Here is an 18,002-nt window from a genome sequence, read left to right as displayed (position 1 = left end):
CTTTCCCTTTGGTTTTTTTTTCGGCCTCTCCTTTAACAGCTCGTTTATATAGTCAAGCAAAATCTTGGAGGCCACTCTCAAGCCCCCTCATCCCAACCGTCTCTGTTTAGGGAGAAAATCCCAGCCGTCTCTCCCTTTGTCTTCTTTCACAGCTAGCGTTGTGGACGTACAAAACCGTTTCTGCTGGAATCAAGCTAAAACCGTGATCTGCAGCTGCAAAACTGGGCGCATGGACGAGCGAATAAAAGGCCTCACAGAAACAGCTGCAGTGGAGGGAAGGAAAATGCAGATGGGGTACAGTGCCACGTTTATTAATTCAAAACGGGGCTGTTTCAAAACAGTGCTGCCTTGTTTCCTCAGCTGAAGAAGGAAAAAAAAGTGCGAACTAATGTATGATGGTGTCGTTTGTTGCTGAAAAAAATAAGGCAAAGGTAAACACAAAAGCAGCCACGTCATTCAATGTGGCAGATTCTTATTTTCTATTCAATCCCGTTTCTTCAATTCCTTCAACTCCGGTGAAATTTCTTCTAATTTCATTTAAAATCAATTCTCTTATTTTAGCATTTTTTAATTCAATCCATTATCCAAAAAAATATTCTTCATATTGATTTGAAATTGATCTTCAAACTTTAAAAATATAGTTAGAATTATACAAAATCAAGTTAGACTCAAGATATAAGTTGAAATAAAAATTACAATAGCAGAATAACCAAAAAAATTTAGTGCAATTTCTAAAGAATTTATCCAATTTTAAAAATTAGATAAAAATAAACTATTATAGCATTATAAAAACTCCTAATTAGCTTAAAAATCCTAACAATTTTGATAATAGAGAAGAAGGATAAAGATAGCAAAAAATGGTTGAAATAGAGTTTGAAAAACATTTTTTTTTCTTTGCTTTAGTCAATTTCTCAACAACCTTGAACCAAACTCCTATCTTCAATTTAAAAAGAATATACACCATCTTCATTAGCACGTAAGGCTAAAAAAATAAGTAACAACTATAATAATCATTTGTATCCTTACATTGATCTAAATTAATGATCAACTCAACCTGTGACTTGAACTTGACCCTAGATCAACTTCTAAGTTAACTTTTACAAATATAATAATAATTTTTATTATTCATATATTGATCCAAGTTAATAAATTAATCCCTGAGTCGAGTTTTTAAACTATAATAAACATTGATCCAAGTCAGTGGTCAACTCGACCTGTGATATAAGGCTGGCTCTGGTTTGACCTCCCGAGTTAGATTTTAAAACTATGATATTAATTTCTTTTTATTTTTATATTGAACCGGGTCAAGTCCAATTAAGTTTTAAAACTATAATAATAATTATTTTTAATTTTAATTAAATTGAACAAAATTAATTAAATTAACCCTATTAACCTTTTTATAGAAAATTGAAGCTAGTTAGACAAAAACTTATCCACTAGAACAGCTTTAAACATGACAAAATTTAATTTTTATATTGTTCAAAGGTGGGCCAAATAACACAAAAAAAATATTATCATGGCTAATCTATTATTATCCACCATACCAAACAATACCTAAATAAAAAAAATAAAAAAACTTTCGCTAAGTCAATTTTTGTCCACCTCGTTTCCTTGAACATTAACTGGTTCCAAAAAAAAAATCGGGTTAATTTAGAAGACGTGTTGACTGAGTCGTTTATAAAATCTTTGGCATTGATCCCTGAAAGGAGGAGAATTTTGCTTTTAATCAAAACAAAAACTGTTGATATCAGAGTTCGACAAATAAAAAACTTATCAAAAAAGACTAAAATTAAACGTCATACCCTTTTTCATCTCCTTTATGAAGAGTCTGCTCTATTCTTCTTCTTGTATGGCCTTCTTGTATAGACTTTTAGTCTAAAGATAATTTTAAATAATTGGATAATCACAATATCATTGATGTCTAAAATACACACACCTACAATAGCTAAAATGATTTGATAAATTTAGACTTCAAAAATAATTACAACGTAAAGGAAAATAAAATAAATGAGTTCCTCTGATTCACTAATTTTATTGAAGTTATTGGCGGGTTTATTGGATTTGGAAATATATCTAGCTTAGGGAAAATTCTCTGCACAGCAAAAATTCCTTTTCCTTCTTCATAATCGAACTTTCTCTTGGTGACGATTAATGCGGGTCTATATATGCTCATAGAATGAATCTAGTTATCACTTAGCAAAATGGATCAATTCTTCACTTGAACATATATGTATTGTGCGTGGTCCCATGTCATGTGATAGTGGGATTACCACATTAATTGATAAGAGTTGTCTCTTTGAAATAAAATTTATCTATCACTATAGAAGATAGTAGAGAAAACAAAAGAGAGAAAAGAAAAATGAGAAAAAAAAAAAAGGAGAAAAACAATTTGATCAAAGATTGGTTATGTGGAATTTGATTGTTTTGACAAAAAACAAGATTGTCAGTGTTGTAAACTTTTCTCAAATACTTTTCTATTTAATCTTGTTGTATTTCAAGAATAGATTATTCTTGATGATATATATGTTGCAGCCTTTAGTTAAATCTAAGAAAGAATAATTAGGAATCAATTTTTTGTTAATAGTGAAAGTTTTTAGGTGAACTACGGTCCTGTAAATTTTTTCATATCGAGTTTTTCACGTAAAACTCTTAGTATTTATTTGTGTGATTGTTGTATTATATTTGTTAATTATTTGATTCTAATTTTAATTGTATACAGAGAAAAAAAAATTAAAACTTGTGAATTGTGAATTGATCTGGATAGATTGATATCCGATTATTTGTTCTTAGTTTTCTCAACAATAAGGGCCACTAATTTATAACAAAAATATCTAGATGCCATTCTTTCTGATATAATTGACAACAATTTACATGATTCCTTTGTTTCAAATCAACGTTGGATCGATTTTTCTTTTCTTTTTGTGGTTGATTTTCTCTCAATGTCCTTGTCTTGACACGAACATACTGATGAACAAAGAAAAATACGTTCCCTTATATAAAAGGCTTAATAAGGATTCATATACATCATGCATTGCAGCTTTCAAAACTAATAATATAATATTTAGACTTGATTTTCTCTCAAGATGTCTGAGGCAGCTGATCCTGCAGAAGTGGAACACAATAAGGTTGGATATATTTATTAGCTATTTTAGTACCAGTTTCCTGCACGACTGTTTGTTCGTTGTAGTCCCAATTTTAGATAGATAGATAGATAGATAAAATCTGTAAACAAACATGGGTTTTAGTTTGATATTAGAAGGTTTCTGAGAACGTCCATCTATCTTTTATGAGTAAAAATGAGGTTGTTAATGGTGAGCTGAAATTATTTTTATGCTTACAGGATGAAGGTAGGTGGAGGTTTAAACCAAGGGGATTGCACATCACATGGAGTAATAATTCAAGTTATTGGAAGATGCCTCAGAAAGGGTACAGAGAATTATCCCTTTGATCAAGTTATATCGTTTCAATGCTTCAAGTATTGTAAATAATCAAATGATATAGACAGAAACTATCATAAAATAATAATTTTCTGACATAGAGCTCATTGGATGCTTAAGTTCTACACATAAATTTCAGGACGGATGGTCCTGCAGAGTTGCTGGCGGTATGCTGGCTTGAAATAGACGGTTCAACTTCGGAACCCCTATCCAAAGGGAAGAGGTATGCACTGAGCTTCAAAATATCTATGACAAAACAAGATCCTGTTTGGAAGGAAGGTCCTGTTTTCATGCTAGCTAAGGTAGGGAAGAAAGGGATTGCCAAATGGGAAAAAATCAATTTAGGAGATATGAGAATCGGCAACATAATCGAAATTCCTTATGGGAAGCTTCGGTTTGAAGTTCCGAAAAAGGCTGAAGATACCAGGCTCTATTTCGGACTCTACGAATTGTGGACTGGAAAATGGAAGGAAGGTTTACAAATTCATGAGGCTGTAGTTGAGGAAATGCCAGATTGAGCTTCCGTTCAAATTAATCACTCTTGTACTATCCTTGATGAGTTATGGATAAATGTAACCTCAGTTAGTTTTTTTTCTTTTTTTCCTGTGAAATATTTTATAAATCCAAGGAAAAATCTGTAGCACCGGAATAAAATTCTGCTATTATAATATGGAAGAGTCTGTAGTCCTAAGTTTTCAGGAGTTTACGAGCGAAGTCGAGTGGACTTTGGTTTACATTACGGGGATGACTCACGTCCCTCATCTACAAAACCCTGACACGCCTATCTCTAAATACTTTGAATCTGTGACCTGTATCTGGAAGTCCAGGATTTAATCAAAAGTGGCAGTCCTCTTGAGAGTATTTGCTATTTTCTAAACCATTCTCACTTCATTTCGAAAGTTTAGCTAGAGAGGGTCCTAAAGGAATAGTTTTGTGAATCTGCAGATTCTGAATTGTGGTGAGTTTAGCTAATGATGGTCCTGAAGAGCTGCTACTGGTGTCTTGGTTTGAAGTAACAGATCATGTAACGAAAGGGAAGAGGTTTGAAGTTAGTAATTAACTTCAAGTTGTCCATGAAAAACAACGCATTTTCTTGGACTGATACTCCTGTTTTGATGATGGCTAGGATAGGAAGAGGGGAAGATGTTCATGTTTAAAAGTAAACCAATAATTAATGGCTAGGAGAGGAGCCGAAGGAAATTCCTTCTTAGAAGAATCAGAAAGAGTTCAAAATTATAAATCCAAATTAAGCTATATACGTTTTGGCTTTTAATTAGAAAAGTGTGGATAAACTGGCAAATTGGAAGGGTGGTCTGCTGATTCATGAAGCCATATAGTTCAGGAAGCAACAGTTCTACAGGACATGAATTTATTAATGCTAGGTATAACAGCTAGTTCTTAATTTTGCTTACCAAGATGGGAAAAATTGCTTGATTTAATGTGTCATATAGCTCGTTTTTCTGTAAATCGAATATTATTTAATCTTAATCTGGGATTTGAAAGAAAATAATCTTGTTTAAACACCATACATGATTAAAATTTTGGACATAAATGATGCATGAGCTTTCTGGCAATATAAATATTTTCTTTATTATTTTTATTTCTTCTTGTTCACTTTGGAAACTTTATTTTTTCATTTTCATTATTATTAAGCTTTTCATGTTTTTCTATTTAAAATGAATATTTTTATTTTATTTTCCATTTCAGTAATATTAGGTTTTTTTAGTTTTCCAATTTAAAGAAGATAGTTTTTCTATTTTATTTTATTTTATTTATTTAATATTATTAGAGTTTTCTAGTTTTTTCTTTCTACTTAAAGGATTGTATTAATAGCTTTTTGTCAAGTAGATTTTGATGAATAAAATTAAATATTTTCTTAGTTATTTTTATTATTCATATTTAGTTTAGAAATTTTATTTTTTTTTCTATTTAGTATCATTAGGTTTTTCTAGTTTTTTTTTAAAAAACAATTTTTATTAAACAGGGTTTTTTAGTGTTTTAATATAAAAGGTTGTAATAGTTTTTTTTTTTTGTCATGTTATTGATTTTTTTGATAGTTTTGACTTATCACAGATCATGGATTTTCTGATATCTCTCTAAATTGAGGTGTTCAGAGGCGGAGACGCTGTAAGAGAACCCTTTGGTTAGATTCTCTACCGATGAGAAGCAGCCAACCACGCAAGCAGAGTGCAAAAGCATTTTGGCATCAAATTGTCGGAATCCATTCTTTTACTTTCCTTTTTCTGATAGCAATCACCGGAAGTGATTCAGAACATGAAAACATCGGCGGACTATAATTTTGATTTCTCATAGTTTCACAACGCCACGCAGAAATGCCGAATTAATTTGCTCATAGTTTCGGCCGTCCATTGAATTCAACTTGAAAAGGCTGGGAATAGTGGGCATTATTCGGATTCAAAGAAAGTATCCTTATCAAGATAAGGTTAAATACTGTACTGCAGGATTCCTATTCAACTCTTTCCTACGCAAAATTTGCTCAATTTTTTATTTTTATATTCTGCGTGAAACATCACATGAATAAAAAAAAATGTGGTTTTCAACCTTTAAGGTTAAAAATAGAGAGGAAATTCTAATTTCAACCTTTAAGGTTTATATAGAGTTTAAAACAGATCTAACCAAAAAAAATCCAAATCTAAATAGAAAATAATTAAAATCTAAAATTAACAAGAAAAAATAATTAAAATAACAAAAATAACTTAATTTGAGAGTCTTCCAGTCCAGACCTTGACCGATTACACCGAATCAACCCTTCTATAGAATTTTGTTTATAAAATCATATATGCTTACAACGAATCAATCCTTTTCATAAATGTATCGTGCAACACGTTCACATCATATATGTTTCAATTTCGTGGTTAGGAAACTGGAAAATTATGTTCGCACAACTCTTGCTGCCAAGCGAATTGATTCTTTTCTTGATCATACATGGATCATCAAGCCACCAAAGAAAAGAAAAGGTTAGGATCCACTCGTTCTGATAAAGTAGAGCACATTTACTTGATCCTTTTTCCTTCCTTCTTTATTTTCCTTTGTATGGTTGAGTATCTTTTTGATGTTCATTGCTTGGAAGCTGACATAATCAATGAACGCTTCTTTGGGGCTGCATAAAAAGGCTGTGTGTGGATCCACAAATATATCATCTTTTTCTCTCCAAACTAACACTAGAATTTATTTGCTCTCAAGATGTCTTCTTCAAATAAACCACATTACGATTCCGATGATACCAAAGTGGTATATGATGAGGTCAGATTGCTATTATCTTTCATCAGTGTTTGTTTATAGATTAGGCCTCCGAATTATAATCCTTCAACTGAACATTTTGTTAACCAGCTTGCTAAATTCAAACCAAAACGATAATGGAAACCGAGTTTTTCAAGCATAGTATTTTGAATGTTAAACGTTATACAAGGCAACTGTATCTAAGGCTATCACATTATTTCAAGTTGAAAGTTTTTTTCTTTATGAGAATTCCTCTTCGTGTTTACAGGGAAACAACCGCTGGACGTTTAAGCCGAGGGGGTTAAGCATCATATGGGGAAAAGACAGACGCTACTGGAACTTGCCTGATCAGTCAAGGTAAGAATCCATGCTCTCTATATTTAGTTTTAGCAGGAAAGGAAACTTGGTTTTGCACCATGTGATGTGCAAACTTTAAACTTTGAGCTTCAATATCGCAGCTCGGATGAAACACCAGCAGAGCTAGTGCAAGTGTGTTGGCTTGAAGTAACGGGTACAACAAACAAATCCTTAAAAGAAGGGAAGTACAAAATTAAATTCGAAGTATCGAAGAAAACAGATGCATTTGGTTGGGATGGTTGTCCTGTTTTTATGATGGCCAAGTTAGGGAAGAAGGGAAGGTACAGATGGAGCAAAATCGACCTATCAAAAGTAGGCACAGACAAGTCACCAATTACCTCGGAATTTGTCATTGAAGTTAGTAAAGGAACGGAGGATAACAAGCTTTATTTTGGTTTGTATGAAGTGTGGACAGGCAAATGGAAGGGAGGTTTGCAAATTCACCAGGCCATAGTTGAAGAAGTGAAACCTTGAGATTTGGTTCAAACCAACCAGTGTCTTACAATCCTATTTTAGATGTAACGCAATAATGAGACCTGTCTAGTTTTACCAAACTTGTCTGTTGTGTAGTGTCCTTAAGATTTATGTGCTGCTGTTCTAACATCAAATAATTGACTGCCTCGTGTACTTCTTTTATCTTCAACTAAACTTACTTTGATGATTGCTTTCTAGCTATATGATGAGAATTGTTTCTCTTTTCTTTTCTTTTCACTTTTTGGCAAGTTACAAAACACCAAGAAGGCCAAAGGCCAAACAAGGTGAAAGAAAAACATGCACAAATTCTGCCAAATTTGCAGAACTGGCTAAAAAATAATGATAAAAAATGCACCTGGAAAATCATATAAAAAGAAATAGACCTATCAAGATGCAAGAGGGAAGCTTAAGAGTGTCCTAATGAGAAAAAATATCACAGCTTAAGGATATTTCCTGTTAATAGAATTGCTATCATCTCTATTATGTAAAATATCGCCAGCAGGTGCTCAGGTTTGGTCATTTTTTCTTTTTTCTGTTAATAGAATTTCTCCTTTAAGGCTACACTCATTTGTTTTTAAGGTTGTAGCTTAAGAAACACTTGATCTTCAACTTAGATTTCCCTTTTAGTCCTGCTTTTATTTGTAATCTATTTCATCCTGTGTTTAGCAGCCTCTAACTGCTTCTTCAGAACTTGACCCATATTTGTTCTTTTCTTTTAACTTGTGATCCACATTTGGTGTTAGGTCATTCAAGCATTCAAACACACATCAATTTACATGGTTCGGCAACTTGCCTACTCCACGGAGCTACTGGTTTGTATTAATCACTCAAAGAAACAATACAAACAACAAAACAAGGAAAAGGAGAAAAACTTCTCTACTCAACTCTACACACTCAAACTCTCTAATCTCTCTTCACATTTTTCTCTCTGTGTTTTCACTCTACAAAACACAACACGAGCTCAGCTCATATATAGATAGTGAAGTGCATAAATCATGCCATGATTTATGCCCACTGTTTGCCTCCACTTTATGTTTAGTGGAGATTAGGTATTCCCATTAAATTCATAGTGGAGGTGGGGCATTGTTTATCTCCATAATGCTAACAATCTCCCACTTGGAGATAAACAATGAAATTATCTTTTATCCTTGAAGGCCAATTGAAGTTTTACACAACTTCAATTTATCAAGTGTAACTCCTTTGGTTAACATGTCAGCTGGATTCTTGCTTCCACAGACCTTTTCTAGCATTAGTTGCTCATTGTCTAGCAATTGTTGGATGAAGTGATATTTGATCTGAATATGCTTAGTCCTGGAGTGAAATGCTGGATTCTTGGCAAGGAAGATTGCACTCTAACTGTCGCTATACAAAGTACCATTTCCATTCATTTTGCCTAATTCTTTTAGGAAACTCTATAGCCATATTATCTCTTTTGCAGATTCTGAGACTGCAACATATTTAGCTTCTGTCATTGAAAGAGCGACTATCTTTTGCAAGGTAGAACTCCAAGAAACAGTAGTGCCTCCTAGAGTGTATATATATCCTATAGTACTCTTTCTCCTATCAACATCTCCTACTAGATCAGCATCTACAAAACCTTCAAGTTTCAAACCACCAGCTGTGAAAGTAAGACTTGTCTCCGATGAACCTTTTAAGTACCTCATGATCCATTTAACTGCCTCTCAATGCTACTTTTCAAGATTGCTCATATATCGGCTTACAACTCCCACTGCATGAGCAATGTCTAGTCTAGTACAGACCATAGCATACATCAAAGAGCCAATAGCTAAAGCGTATGGAATCTTATCCATGTATCCACATTCTAACTCAGTTTTTGGTGGCTGGTCTCTACTGAGCTTGAAATGATTCCCTAGAGGTATACTTACTGGTTTAGCATTATCCATACTAAACCTGCTGAGAACCTTTTTGACTACTCTGTCTGTGAAAGCTTTAGTATGCCTTTGTCTTTGTCTCTGATGATTCCCATGCCAAGTATTTGTTTAGCAGCTTTAAGATCCTTCATTTCAAACTATTTTGACAACTGTTGCTTTAGCTTTTCAATCTCTTTCATGTTGGATCCTACAATCAACATATCATCCACATACAACAGTAGAATGATATAGGAGTTGTCAAAATATTTGACATAGCAACAATGATCAGCCTGACATTTTGTGTATCCCGAACTATACATGAAGTTGTCAAACTTCTTGTACCATTGTCTTGGAGCTTGCTTCAAACCATATAAGTTCTTCTTTAGCTTGCAAACTTGATTCTCTTTTCCTTATATTGCAAACCCCTTTGGTTATTGCATATAAATATCTTCCTCCAATTCACCATGAAGAAATGTTGTTTTTACATTTAATTGTTCAAGATGTAAATTTTCTGCAGCTACTATCTCCAGAACAACTCTCATTGTTGTAAGCTTCACAACTGGAGAAAATATCTTAGAGTAGTCAATCCCTTTCTTTTGCTGAAACCCTTTTACAACAAGTCTTGCCTTAAACCGTTTGCTTCTGTCATGCTCATTCTTTATTCTGTAAACCCATTTGTTTTGCAAAGCCTTCTTTCCTTCAGACAGTGTAGTTAGCTCCCAAGTCTTGTTCTTCAACAATGACTCCATCTCGTCCTTCATGGCTAACTCCCACTTGCTCAAGTTTTCATTTTGTAAGGATACTTCATAAGTTAATGGTTCACCACCATCTATCAGCAAAATATAATTCAGTAGAAGTGTGAACTATTGTGGAGGCTTTATAGTCCTTGAAGACCTGCGAATAGCTGGTTCACTTGGCTCTGCATTTTCTTGTGTAGTAGTAGTGGGTATAGATGTGCTTGAATTTTCTAGTAAGGACTCTTGAGTGGTAACATCGAAAAGCCCTTCTAATCTTATGAATTCATATTTTTGTGGACTCGTATCTGAATCAGCCATCTCTGTTTCTGTACGTGATCTGTCTTTGTACAAAACTCTCGTTGAAGATAACATTCATGCTTCTGATAATCTTTCTGTTTTGATCATCCCAAAACCAAAATCCAAATTTTTCATCTCCATAACCAATAAAGAAACATTTCTTTAATTTGGCATCCAGCTTGTTGCGACTATTAGAATCTACATGTACATAGGAAACACACCCAAAGACCTTTAAATGAGAAAGTTGTACTTCTTTTCCTCTCCATACTTCCTCGGGCAGTCTGAACTCCAAAGGAACTTATGGTCCACAATTGATCAAGTAAACTGCAGTATGAACTACATCAGCCCAAAATGTTTGAGGTAACCCAGAATGCAACCTCATACTTCTAGCTCGTTCATTGATGGTCATGTTCATTCGCTCAGCAATGCTATTCTGTTGTGGTGTGCCTGGAACTGTCTTTTTCATTTTGATACCGTTGACAGCGCAATACTCCTTGAAACCTTCATCAATGTATTCTCTCCCATTATCAGATCGTAAGCATTTCAACTTCAAACCTGATTCAGTCTCAACCATAGCCTTCCATTTCTTGAATGTTTCAAACACATCATATTTATTTTTCAAAAAGTAGACTCATACCTTCCTGTTGAAGTCATCAATAAAAGTCACATAATACCGAGAACCTCCAAGAGATGCTACTGGAGCTGGTCCCCATAAATCTGTGTGCACCAGTTCTAGCTTTCTTGGTCTTAAGGTCCTACCAACCTTTAAAAAACTAAGCTTCTTCTGTTTTCCGAGAATACAACTTTCACAAATGTCCATATCAACATTTTTTAACTCTGGCAGCTTTCCCTTTGACTGAAGTATCTTCATCCCCTTTTGACTCATATGATCGAGTCTATAATGCCATAGTTGTGCCTGATTTTCTACTTCAGTAGAGGCAATTATATCTGCTAAACTTGTGGTCGGTTTTCTTTCCATGAGCCAAAACCATTGCTCCCTTTGATACCTTCCATATTCCTCTAGAAAAAAGGATTAAATGACCACTATCATCAAGTTGTCCGACCGAGATCAGCTTCTTCTTTAGTCTAGGAACATGCCTTACATTTTGCAAGTTCCATATAGGTCCATTCATTGTCTTGATTTGCACATCTCTTATACCTACAATATCCAATGGTTGTCCATCGGCCAAATAGACTACACCGTGATCTCCAGTAATATAGTTTTGCATCATTTCATAGTGTGGTGTACAGTGAAATGAAGCACCAAAATCAAGAACCCAATCATCAATAGGACTATGTATAGCAAGAATTAAAGCATCTTGTACCTCGTTTGTAGTGGCGTTTGCAGAATCAGCTTCAGGTTTTTTTTTGTTTTGTGCAACTCCTCATGAAATGACCAAGTTTGCCACAATTCCAACATTCAACCTGCTTTTTGGGTCTAAACTTGCTTTTACTTCTATATCTGGATTTTGATCTGCCTCTGGATAAGCCTTTGTCCTGTCTCCTTCCTCGAGTGTTGATGTTGAGAGCTGAACCTGAACTTGAGCTTTCATCCGAGTCTTTCCTTCACACTTCTTCAGCTAAAATAAGGTCTCGGATGTCATCATATTTTACTTTGGATCTTCCGGCTGAGTTGCTTATGGTTGTTCTCATACCTTGCCAACTACTTGGAAGTAAAGCTAGCAAAATGAGTGCACGGATCTCATTATCAAACTCAATCTCAATAGATGATAATTGATTTATGATGGTGTTGAAATTATTGAGATGCTGTATAACAGAGGTGCTTTATGTCATCTTCAGGTTGAACAGCTTCTTCATCAAGTGCACTTTGTTATTTGTTGAGGGCTTCTCATACATTCCAAACAAGGCTTCCATCAATCTTGCTGTGGATTTCTCTTTTGTAACATTATGAGCAACTCTTCTTGACAAAGATAGCCGGATAATGCCCAAAACTTGTCTATCAAGAATTTGTCAATCTTCTTCTGACATGTTTTCTGGTTTGCTCCCCAATAGAGGAAGATGAAGTTTCTTCCCATATAGATAGTCTTCAATTTGTATTTTCCAATATCCAAAATCTATTCCATTAAATTTTTTAATTCCTGCAGCCTTTATTTCATCTGCCATTTTTAATATTTCTCGGATTCGAATATGCAAAATCCAACCTTACAAATGTGTCCAGAATGGCCAAAAATATTGGAAACGACATTGAGATCACCCAAATCGGACTTCAGATGGCTCAGATTTTATCAATCAAAATTTTGGATCATTGGACGCTACAGATGAAGCCATGTGTCAGGAGGAATAGTCCCTACGCCACACTGGATCAAAACCCAGAATGCTAACATGGATATGCTTACGTGTCTGACATGTAAGATAGGTAGGCCCATAAGTGTGATGTGGCAGAGCCACGTGGATCTCGGGCTGACGTGGCGAGGATGACGTGTCATGCGAGATGGTGGGTGGCATGGTAGGTGACGTGGCTGCTGACTGTGCGGATCTGCGTGCATGGCTATTGACGTGTCAGGTCAACTCGGTTCATATTGCAGGAAATCGGGCGAGGAAGACGCGTGAGGCGCGTCGGTGCACGTGGGCAGTGTAGTCGGCTTTTTATTGAGTTTTCACCAGTGGATTCCTCTCGTCTTCCTCTTCACGATGGTATTTTCAAAAACACATTTTGAGAACTTTGATTTTTAAGTTTGGATCAAACACCCTCTTTTTCAAGAACAAGCTCTAATACCAGTTGTTAGGCTATTCAAACACACATCAATTTACGTGGTTTAGCAACTTGCCTACTTCATGGAGTTATTGGTTTGTATTAATCACTCCAAGAAACAATACAAACAACAAAACAAGAAGGAGGAGAAAAACTTCTCTACTCAACTCTACACACTCAAACTCTCTTATCTCTCTTCATGTTTTTTTCTCTGTGTTTTCACTCTACAGAACACAACACGAGTTGAGCTCATATATATATAGTGAAGGGCATAAATCATGCCATGATTTATGCCCACCATTTACCTTCACTTTGTGTTTAGTGGAGATTACTTTGTGTTTAGTGGAGATTAGGTATTCCCATTAAACTCATAGTAGAGGTGGGGCATTGTTTGTCTCCGTAATGCTAACATTTGGTATATTAGTTTTTTCTTATGTAACCAGTTCTCTAGCTGGAGGAAAATACCCATATAATGCTTAGAAGGGAATCGTCTTTATTGATGAATGATAATTCGAATTGTACCACCATTGTGCTAAAGACAACCGATGGTGCCACTAGGGATTATGCAGTCATATATCCAAGGTAGGTTTCCAAGCATTGATTAACTCGTCCAGACCACCCATCAATTTGTGGATGGCAGGAAGGGCTCATAAGCATTTTAACCCCCAATAATCTGAGTAATTCCTTCCAGAACAGACTGGTAAAAATCTTGTCCCTGTCAGTGACTATAGAAGCTAGAAGAGACCATGAAACTTATAAAAATGATCCGGGAATATCCAAGAATCCTCTCAATTCTTTTACAGACTTAGGTACTAGCCACTCCTTGATAATTGTTGTCTTTTATGGGTCAGTAGCAACTCCTTCAGGTGAAATGATGTGTCCTAGATATTCTACTTTTTGTTCACAAAAAAAGCATTTAGACTTGCTTCACAAACAATTGATTACTCCCGAGTGTCACTAGCATATTTCTTAGATGACTAAGGTGCAGCTCAAATGTTGAACTATCCACTAAGATATCATCAAAGAAAACTAATGCAAATCTCGTTATAAAAGGCTCCAGAATATGATTCATCAAAGCTTGAAAAGTTGTAGGGGCATTAGTCAAGCCAGAAGGCATTACTCTAAATTCATAATACCTATAGTGAGTCCTGAATGTCTTTTTTTCTATGTTACTATCATGGATTCTCACTTGATGGTATTCAGACCTCAAGTCCAATTTTGAGAACTGTGAACCACGTAGTTCATCCAACAGTTCATCGATCAAAGGAATTATAAATTTTTTTATGGTTAGATCATCGAGTTGCCTGTAGTCTATATAAAATCTCGAAGTGTTGTCTTTCTTCTTTACTGACAAAATCGGTGAAGCTAAAGCTAGGTTGTGTAACTCCATTCTGCAAAATTTCTTTTACCATATTTTCAATTTTTTCCTTATGTAAGAAAAACTCCTATAAGGCCTTATATTTACTGGCTTAGCAACTGGAATGAGAGGGATTCTGTGGTCTATAGATCTCTTTGATGGTAAGTGTTTAGTTTCTTTGAACACTGCCTGGTATTCCTTTAGTATAGCCTCTACTTCAACCACTGTTATTCTCTGGTTCCTCTCTTCTTGAACTTCTAAGGAAAAGAACTGACCAATGTAACCATAAACATCCTCCTTAAAACTCTTATGTATCTTTATAATCGATACCATTTATAAACTGGCATCCTTTACAATTCCTTTTAACTAGATCATCCTTCCATCCTTCTTAAAAGACAGTTTCATCTTGTAAAAGTCAAATAATATTGGTGAGAATATCCTTAAGCAATCAACTCCCAATACTATATCACACCTTCTCAACTTTAATAACCTCAAATTAGCTTGAAATTCATGCCCCTATATGAACCACTTGAATTTAGGTCATAGGCATCGCATTTCATAACGTTACCGTTAGCCACTATGACTGCCAGAACTGTGGTTTTAACAATGACAGCTTTGAGTCCTTTAATCACCTTCTCATATATGAAACTATGAGTGCTTCCACTATCAATTAAGATGATCAAATCCCTTCCCTGACAACGCCCTCTAATCTGAATGGTGTTATAGGCATAACAATCAGAAAAGGCATTCAGTGACATCCCATACTCTTCATTTCTGGTATCTTTCATTACATCCACTCCATCCTCTTCTTCTGCTTCTAAGAATTCCTCCTTTTCATCCCCCCTTCCCTCAATCAAATGAATCCCTTTAACACTACATTTATGTTCAGGTACAAATTTATCACCATATTTAGAGAATAATTCAAGTTTCCTTCTCTGTTTATAAATTGTATTTCTAGATCTTTACACTTCTGTTTAATTGTGCATGAAGTGTGTTATGTTAGGTTCTATGTATAGGAAGAGGAGCGACTAAAGTACACAGTGGGGGTGAAAATTGTAAGACTTAAGGACAGGATCCAAAGACCATCTTCAGATTAGCTGTGGAAAACTCTAATTTTCTTACTGCAAGTAATTCAGAATCACGAGTTTCACAAGAAACAACTTTAAATGGCGTGTGATTTAGGAAAGGATTTTGTTCCCTCACCTTTAACTATGCCATTGTACTGTGTCCTAACTTTACACTGTAATCCTATCCATACATGTTCATATCTTGCACAGCACTACTGAATCAAGAAATTACTTTCCTTGTTCCATTTGTATTCGTCCTCGTACATATTCCGATTTCTTGAAGCAATTCTTCAACTTTCTTAGTTGCAAATTCTAGGCTAAACCATTATTTGTCAGACTAATAAATCCTTGACTTGTTCAAAAGAAGCTTAATTAATGAATGGAAGCTAGATAACAAAAGGGTAGGCAGAAAAGCAAAAGGGAAAAAGAAGCTGAGAGAGCTGAGACTCAAGTAAAGGTATGGGCATTAGATGTTTTTCTTCCTCGTCACCACAGTTAAATCCGATGTTAGCTTTACGCAACTTGAGGGTAATAAGAATTCTGTTAGCTAGAATGCTATGCTTATATATCTAGTTTCTTTTTAGTTTTGCAGTGCGTAGAACTTTGAACTACGATATGGATTACGACCAAAGATCAGAGGCTCTCTCTGGCCCTCACTGGAAGGGTGTAAGTGAATTTTTCCTCTTTTTGTTTACATTTTCATACACTTGTTCATCTCTGGTTACTCATATCCGTCGTAACATGCTCAAGTCATAGTGTAGGAACTTATGCTGGAAAATGCAGAGAACTATTTTAAGATGATATATTAAGATTGAGTCTGGCAGTGTCTTATTTCATTTTCAGAATAAAGTTTCTGATTCTCCTAAGTGATGGCTAAAGCTTTAAGTAGTCTTAATTGCCATCCATGAAAAAGGGAGGGAAAGGTGCTATGATAGAATAAATTGATCTTATTCTCAGAAAACGACATTCAATTTGTTATCGCTAACAGTAACCATGTAGATAATTAATCTCTTTTATTTTATCATGAATTATGTTTTTTTAATAAAATCAATGTTTAATCTATAGGATGGCTATTCAATATCGTCAGATAAAGCATGTCCTGCAACATGCAGAGTGCCAGCCAAGGCTCTAAATATTATATGGGGCAATGATCCCCGGTTTTGGCAATGGATCAAACTTTCAGAATTGGAAACAAGGTAAGCCAATCTAAATTAGCATTTAATCATGTAGATATCGTAATCTTTCTTTTTCGAGTGATAGCAGCAGCTATACTTCATTTTATAATGTGTTTGAATTTTTCAGGTCAGTTGGTTTCGACGAAGGTGCAAGGCTCCTTCAAGTTAACTGGATTGAGGTCACTGGGAAATTACCCACAGCTATGTTCAATGTTGCTTCAACTACAAAATACGAAGTATATTATGTCATGAAATTTCAGGTTGATGCATTTGGTTGGCATTCTGTTCCAATCAAGTTCAAGGTAAGACTCAATGGACAAGAGACGGTGAAAAACTTTGTACTCGAGTCTTACAAGGAGAAACATGATGTGTGGCATGAGATCTGCGGTGGCGAATTTACAGTTTCAAAGAATGCAGCTGGAGTTGTAGAATTTGGTATGTTTGAAGTTAAAAGTGAGTGGTGGAAGGGTAGCGTGGTTCTTGCAGGTATCAAGATTAGGCCAAAAGAAGGTTAAAAGGTGGGGAATGTTTTTTTTTTTTTTTGTAAGAGTTCTAAATCTGGAAATTTAGGCTAATTTTATGTTTTTCTTTTATTTTCTTTTTGATGAGCTGTGTTGTTTGACAACAAACAATAAAATAAAAATGACTCTTATCGGTATCAAGTCCTGTGATAAGGGTTTGGCAGGCAGAACAAGCTCCATATTGCATAAAAGTAATCCAGGATTCTCTTTTTATATTCTCAAAAGTCCGGAAACCAATTTGCATTCAGGGAATATAACTTTAATGGATGCTTTGTCACAGAATAAGTACTTTTTCTTTTATATTGTATGCAATATGTAACTTTTTACTTTCTTTGATTGATGAATGTTGATGAAAACAACCTCTGCATCATCAACAAGTTGTAATCTCACACACTTAACAGCTTTCGTTGTAGTCTGAGAGTGTGTTTGTGCGAGTGGGTGTTTAGCACGCAGATAAGCAATACATATTCTGTCTAATCCAAAGCACTTTTGAATGCATGGACGCGAATGGTTTGCCTAAGACATTATTGGAGAGGAACCTGAATCTCATATGAGCGAAAACTAGCCCAAAAAATACCTTGACCGTTGAAAAAAATACATATTCTCTAGCCCACAAGGCATCTTATTTAATTTGATGGATGATGAATTTTTAGACCACTTGCAACTCAATACATCAAAAACTCAACACACTTTCAAGTGATTGCAGCCTAGAGACTTGATTAATGATCCAACAGTGGAAGGCTAGATCAAGAGCCA

At 35.0% G+C, this 18,002-nt stretch overlaps 3 protein-coding genes across 5 annotated transcripts; all 3 read left to right on the top strand.

Moving 5' to 3' along the window:
• Positions 1-2,902: 2,902 nt before the first annotated feature.
• On the top strand, positions 2,903-4,138 carry LOC105107845 (protein PHLOEM PROTEIN 2-LIKE A9-like). Its single transcript, XM_011001911.1, has 3 exons — positions 2,903-3,125; positions 3,341-3,426; positions 3,577-4,138. Exons 1-3 carry the CDS (start codon positions 3,084-3,086, stop codon positions 3,953-3,955), a joined length of 507 nt encoding a protein of 168 aa, XP_011000213.1. The 5' UTR covers positions 2,903-3,083; the 3' UTR covers positions 3,956-4,138.
• A 2,446-nt stretch (positions 4,139-6,584) lies between these two features.
• On the top strand, positions 6,585-7,709 carry LOC105107847 (protein PHLOEM PROTEIN 2-LIKE A9-like). The gene is made up of 3 exons (XM_011001912.1): positions 6,585-6,701; positions 6,946-7,034; positions 7,136-7,709. Exons 1-3 carry the CDS (start codon positions 6,642-6,644, stop codon positions 7,506-7,508), a joined length of 522 nt encoding a protein of 173 aa, XP_011000214.1. The 5' UTR covers positions 6,585-6,641; the 3' UTR covers positions 7,509-7,709.
• A 7,352-nt stretch (positions 7,710-15,061) lies between these two features.
• Positions 15,062-17,620, top strand: LOC105107844 (putative F-box protein PP2-B12). 3 transcript variants are annotated; one of them, XM_011001908.1, is made up of 4 exons: positions 15,062-15,372; positions 16,135-16,216; positions 16,616-16,746; positions 16,853-17,620. In XM_011001908.1, the coding sequence occupies exons 1-4, from the start codon at positions 15,341-15,343 to the stop codon at positions 17,238-17,240; spliced, it is 633 nt and encodes a 210-aa protein (XP_011000210.1). In that variant the 5' UTR covers positions 15,062-15,340; the 3' UTR covers positions 17,241-17,620. The 3 variants fall into 3 exon arrangements, with proteins under 3 accessions (XP_011000210.1, XP_011000212.1, XP_011000211.1); XM_011001910.1 differs by lacking the exon at positions 15,062-15,372 and adding an exon at positions 15,390-16,007 and having other exon boundaries at positions 16,143-16,216; XM_011001909.1 differs by lacking the exon at positions 15,062-15,372 and adding an exon at positions 15,391-16,007.
• Positions 17,621-18,002: the final 382 nt, after the last annotated feature.

The sequence above is a fragment of the Populus euphratica genome, unplaced genomic scaffold (assembly GCF_000495115.2).
Source record: "Populus euphratica unplaced genomic scaffold, PopEup_1.0 scaffold413.1, whole genome shotgun sequence".
Classification (NCBI taxonomy): domain Eukaryota; kingdom Viridiplantae; phylum Streptophyta; class Magnoliopsida; order Malpighiales; family Salicaceae; genus Populus; species Populus euphratica.
Note: the sequence above shows the minus strand (reverse complement) of the source record. Positions and strands in the feature narration are given on the sequence as shown.